The sequence below is a fragment of the Aspergillus japonicus genome (assembly GCF_003184785.1).
Source record: "Aspergillus japonicus CBS 114.51 unplaced genomic scaffold BO86scaffold_4, whole genome shotgun sequence".
Taxonomy (NCBI): Eukaryota; Fungi; Ascomycota; class Eurotiomycetes; order Eurotiales; family Aspergillaceae; genus Aspergillus; species Aspergillus japonicus.
Window position 1 is genome coordinate 406,126 of NW_020291641.1, and position 6,000 is coordinate 412,125.

The following is a 6,000-nucleotide window of genomic DNA, read 5'->3' on the forward strand; positions in this document are numbered from 1 at the left end:
TCGCGCGACAGTTGATATAACTACTAGCCATGTACCCCGCCTCAGAGCATTCTCACTGGAATCACAGGAAACCACTCGCTTGTCTGTACGGACTACGATCCTTGAGTACACCCAATCTTCCCTCACAGGATTCTCTTGACTTTTTATATGAGGCATCAAGTATCCTTCGAGACTACATCCAGGCTGAAGGCCTTTACTTCACCGTCAACAGAGTTTATCGTGTTCTTGCGCACAAGAAGACATCCGCCTGCCCTTACACCAAGGCGCAGTACACCGGGACGAGATAGTGGTGTACAATACTCTGGAATTGTGTAGGGTTGGATCGGCGAAGACAAAAGGTCTTTCCCTGCAGAACTTTGGGCACCCTCAGAATATTTTAAACCCCTCTGAAACAAATTTCTCGTGATGGCCAGATCTCCTGGGAAATTTTACGCGAACACTGGAAGAGTCTTTCATGTTTCACATACTGACCAAAAATTTTCAGTGCTCTAAGTGCTGGAATCTGGAATGGTACATATCTACGTGGGAGCTGATGAGACTCCATTCGATGTTCACGTGGAATTGTTATGCAGTTTTTCTCCCTAATTCGACTCGCTGCTCAGTAATCGCACTGAAAAACGCATCCCATCCAATCCTATTTGCTTTCCGAACGATGATCCAGATTTCTTCGCGGAGCTGTTAGGTTGGGTGTACAGCGGTGACACTTCCATTGACTTGCCTTCTCGTAATAGGGTTTTGTTCTTGCTACGATTATGGATCCTAGCTGCTAAATTCCAGATCGTTGAACTGCAAAACCATGTTATAGAACTCTGCAACTTTGAGCTGGATGAAATGCCTAATCTGTTTTTTGACTGCGACCAGATTGTTTACGTCTACAACCACACCTGTCCTCAATCCCCCTTACGGTTGCTTATGGTTGACAATTGGGCACAAACTGCATCTCAGGCTGGGTTTCTGAGTCATCGAGCGAAGCTTCCACGTCCGTTTCTCGAAGAACTTTGCTGTGCTATGCTCAAAGCGCAGGACCGTACAAGTAATGCAAGGGTGGGGGAAAGTACGGAGCGCTACTATACAGAACCTTCGCCATTGAAAGATAACCACCTTCAAGAAACTAAAAGACCAGGACTCGGGCAGATTGTTCCCACTGCAACCACGGGGCAATTGAGTAAGAGGAAATTGAATCGGCCTTATGCCCGTCTTTACAAACCTTCTCCTACATCGCGGTCCCGCGCGAGACCATCAACCCCTGTCAACAAAGGAAAGGGTCTATTTTCCCATCTTCTCACCTCTCCTCTTGCATCCCCAGCACCTCCAATGGTATCACTTCCTGTCGCCGAAGGGAATCATGAACAGAGTGAGATAGCAAGCGAGATGAGTTCCTCACACGTCTAACCACGATTCCCGAACAGGCCATTGATGTTTTATTTAGTTTTTCATTTGATCTCATGTGTCCATGGTATTTTTGTCAATGAAAGTTTCCGTGCTGATTTGCGACAATCTTGCTCGCACCCACCATTTCAGCTTGCTCGAAAAATCGATACGTTCCGGGTCAGGATCAAAAATAGGCAATACTATGCATATGTGCGTCTTTAGATTTCACTCAGGCCTGTTGCGGTACCATTAACCAATTTCATGGTTTTCAAGTCTGATATCTACTGGTATATCGGAGGATCCATGTAAGAAGCCTAGTGGAGATGATGAGCTGTTATAGACTCTAGGACCACAAGCGACTCGTCTTCTCATTGAAGGGTAAGAAGCATGACATCCTGCGTTTTTTTTTTTCAAGCGCGATCAACCAATAGTCGCCAAGTGACCCCGGACCGGTACATTGTAAGCCTGACCTGTCGCAGGAAATCGTGTCACGTTGACGCCCTTCTGGAACAGAAGGCAGTGAGTCGACCCCCCGTAGTGAAACATCCCCAACTCGTCACCCTTGTGGACATGGTCGCCATCCTTGACTGTAATGTCACAAGTGGACACCTCTGCCATCCCGACGCCAATGAACGCCACCGTTCCGATGGCCGGGTTATCCGCTTCGATGAAGATCACCGCGCGGGTGGCCACCGAGGTGAGGTACGGCTGCGCGGCAATCGGGTTCAGTTCGTCGAGATAGTCATGGCTTTGCTCCTGCGCGGCGAGATCGACGATGAGGGGCTCCGAGTAGTAGGTCCCATTCAACGTGAATGCTTTCATGATGCGGCCTGAGACCGGCGCGTGCCAGCGATGGTAGTTCAGGGAGCTCAAGAAGGCTTGGTAGACTGTGCCCCCGATGAACTTCTCGGAGAGCGGATTGCCACCCAGCATATCCACAATCGAATATGGCCGTTCCTTGACCCAGAATTGATCGTGGGCGCTCGCGTTGTGCTGCACCTTATAGGGCTTCGACTCGCAGGCATTCGCGATCACGCTGTCATTGCCCGCGACGGGACGGATGCCCTCGCGGAAGGACCGGATGAAGAAATCGTCCCAGGGCTGAAAGCCGCGGTACGGTACTGTGCCGTTGGCGATAAGAATTTCGTCAAAAGCATAGTTCGTGTGTCCGATGTTCGCGACTTCAGTCAGGTCGGCGAGACCCGTCGGTCCGAACCAGTCGGTGGGAGCACTGCCAAGGACATGGATCGAGTCCGGGGACTGCAGGTTTTCGCCCCAGGTGCCCAGGATTTTCTTGATCATGGCATTTACCTCGGGATCCAGTAAGGCCGCAAATCCACTCTGCGTCCCCATCGGCCAATTTAGCAGGGCGCTCAGTGGGATTCCGGCCTAGCTCATGCGGTTTTTCCGGGTGCTGTAGGCCGGCGCCGTCTGGATAAGGTGGTCGAGTACGCGCAGCATGTGGCGATAGTCTCGGATCTGGGGCCGTCCACTAAGATCGTGGAGGTAGCGGGGACCCTGAGGAACGTCCTGAGACATGAGCGCAAAGAGCATCCTGAGATGCGGCCGGTTCTCGATGAGGTCGCCGAATTCCCGCACCGTGGGGTGCAACTGCTGGGAGCTGTTCTCGGTACGATGAGTCACGCCGACGAGCCACTCGCTGTTGTCATGTTGATCACGAAGAGACCAACGGTCGACACTTGAATCCAATCAGTCCAACGGTTGGGGGGCGCAGACAATCGGGCAACAAGCTCACTCATCATAGGAGCTCTCTCGGATGGTATAGCCGCTGGCGTACAAGGCCAGGAGAAGCAAAGCGGGAATACAATGTAGGCGCATGGTCAATCTGTACTGGCCGGCAATGGCCCAAACTTCCCAATTGACCCGATTGGAGCTTCTTGGACAGAGAATTAGCTAGAATAATAGACACAGTGGTGCTCCATGTTAATTCATTCGGGCACATCGTCATGAAGTAAGTATTTCTGACGTAGCACGGGCGCTTCCTCAGTCTGTGAATGAAGGGTGTTGCTTGACCAAGGCATCGGAAGACATACGGTGCGACAGTTTTTTCAATGGTAAGCGTGAAGATATGACTCTACAAGCTGTGCAGCAATCACCAAAGAAGTAATTCTCCCGACCCTGCAATGACGTCTCGTAGCTCCACCTTCTCACCATAAAGCTTGTTGAAGGGTAATTGCGAATCGTCCTACATCGATACAGGGAGTTCTCCGATCGGGAATGTTTTCTGGTCCCTTCAGCAGATTTTCGAGATTCAAGTACAGGCAAGAAAACTCTATGACGAATAAACTTGTGGCTTCGTCATGATGAGAAACTTCCGTTTCCGGGTCGCTCGGCCGAATGATGGCGGCTGCTGGCGGCTATTGTAGATAAGATCTCAACCCTGCACTGAAGGCACACGCGACGAGAAAGACCTCAGCCAGAAAATGAGACCCCGTGCAATGTAGCAGAGACGAACTCTGCGTCACGTTTGAAGCTCAAAAGTTCTCACGTTAAAACTGGGTTGAGGCTCGTAGGTCGGTATGATGGATCACCGTACCCATTTGCTGAGCATAGCCTGGACCACGTTAGAATAGAACTCGACATCCGTAGTTGCTCAATACTTCAATGGAACATCTTAGATCTATTGTGAGGTATGGAACATAATCGAGTCCAGGTGTCAGCATGATAACCCCGTGGGCCTTAAATCCGAGATCCGGAGTGGATGTAATCCCGCTGCTGGCATGCGGGCCGTTGAGCCAAATCGAGCAGCGAGCCAATTGGACGGCAGCTCAGCTGTCAGCACGTCAGCTCTAAAGGCTTTAAGTCCGATATCCGAAGCGGATATACGTAGCCTTATCGTGCGGGGCATCGAGCCACATCGAGAAGCGTGCGAATTGTACTGCATGTTGTCTTGCAAATAAAAACCCTGCGGTGAACCCTGGTAGGGTTCTCAGGTGCACCGCCCCAGCAAAGAATACAACGTCGACTATTTTAGGTTGTCGGACCCGCGCCCCAAAACTTCCAAAAAGCATGCATTCGGGGTGCGAAATATAAGCTTAATTCTTACGTTCAGAGTAAAAGGTTCTTGCTACCACTACACCATCATTACCCACCCAACAGCCAGCCCTTGAAAACAAGTCGCCCAAAATGCATCTTATTCTTACAGGAGCAACCGGCCTGGTAGGCTCATCCGTGCTGGATGCTATGCTCAAGAATAAAGCCGTCTCCAAGATCTCAGTTCTGAGCCGGAGACCTGTGCCAATGGCAGATGACGCTCAAGATCCGCGGGTCCGCGTGATTCTCCACAAGAACTTTGACGTCTATGGGCCAGAGCTGCTGGATCAGCTGCAAGATGCTGAGGGATGCGTCTGGGCTTTGGGAACGAGCTCCACCAATGTCAACGCAGAGTATAGATGCCCCCTACCCCCGGGAAGAAGACAAGCACGTAACTGGAGTGTGCTAATGCCAAAGCAGCCAGTATGTCAAGATCACCAAGGACTATGCTCTTGCAGCCGCCGATGCATTTTCCACTCTCAAGTCTTCTACCTCTCAGCACCCTTTCCGTTTTATCTACGTCTCGGGTGAAGGAGCCACACACAACCCTGGCCGCTTCTCCCCGATCTTTGCACGAGTCAAAGGCGAGACCGAACAGCTGCTGGGCAAGCTGTCGGAGCAGATCCCCACCCGCCTCCGGGCCGACAGCATGAGACCAGGCTTCGTGGACCCGGCCATGCACCCGGCAATTCAGCCGTACATTCCCGCCCAGGTAGTGAAGGGAATCTTCCCACGGATAGGAGTGGCACTGAGCGTGCCGGTTATTCGATATGCGCTGCCAGGGATGCACTCGCCGACTGAGCGCCTGGGAAACTTCTTGACCGATATGGCGATGGGAAAGCTAGGAGGGCACCTTGAGGGACCAGGAGCGTTCAGAGTCGGAGGCGGATGGGTCGTGCAAAATAAGGGGATGAGAAGGATATTGGGATTGGATTCCTGATAAATAATAGTATTAAGTGGCACTTTCAACCTTTTCTTTTTCAGACTTCGAGTACTTGGACCGAGGAAGCGAGCGTAGGACTGACACTGAATGAGAAATTTAGTATGAGTTCGATTGCCTTTAGGCAATTTCCGTGATTTCCGAATGGTGAGGAGAATGGTCAACGCAATTCTTTGCCAATGGTCACCCGCCACCCTCGATCTGTTGTTTCTTCTTTTATACAAGAAAAAAAAAGCTATGTATAAGTGCTTGCGCGTGGCAGAAGCTTTATACAGATGTGTAGGGAAAAAAAGAAAAAAGACGACCAAAAACATACAACAGAAGGGATTCGCTGGTGGTCACCCACCCAACTACTAACCTCCCGGCGTGTGGCTTAAGTACGGCTGAGCGGACGGGAAGCCCTGTTTTCCACACCCTGTGGTCGTATGTATCAACTGTCCACGTAGACTATGCCATACCTTTTGATAGCGTTCCGCTAACCATTCCACAAAAGTCCTTACTGACTTTTTGTGTCTTGTTTCAGCACCAAGAGATTCTACAAATAATAGCAATTCCACTGGGTTTGGAAGTCATTACCTCGATGTTCAGTCGGGGCCCGTGCCAGTGTACTGGTTCTCTTCGGCCGCCGTACGAAT

The 6,000-nt window shown here is 50.9% G+C and overlaps 2 protein-coding genes across 2 annotated transcripts; one reads left to right on the forward strand and one right to left on the reverse strand.

Moving 5' to 3' along the window:
• Positions 1-1,791: 1,791 nt before the first annotated feature.
• On the reverse strand, positions 1,792-3,694 carry BO86DRAFT_415550 (phosphatidylserine decarboxylase family protein; the record flags this gene model as incomplete). Its single annotated transcript, XM_025674914.1, has 4 exons — positions 1,792-2,760; positions 2,824-3,070; positions 3,198-3,217; positions 3,680-3,694. 4 exons carry the CDS (start codon positions 3,692-3,694, stop codon positions 1,792-1,794), a joined length of 1,251 nt encoding a protein of 416 aa, XP_025531927.1.
• An 824-nt stretch (positions 3,695-4,518) lies between these two features.
• Positions 4,519-5,365, forward strand: BO86DRAFT_434580 (putative nucleoside-diphosphate-sugar epimerases; the record flags this gene model as incomplete). The annotated part of the gene is made up of 2 exons (XM_025675908.1): positions 4,519-4,778; positions 4,846-5,365. The coding sequence occupies 2 exons, from the start codon at positions 4,519-4,521 to the stop codon at positions 5,363-5,365; spliced, it is 780 nt and encodes a 259-aa protein (XP_025531928.1).
• Positions 5,366-6,000: the final 635 nt, after the last annotated feature.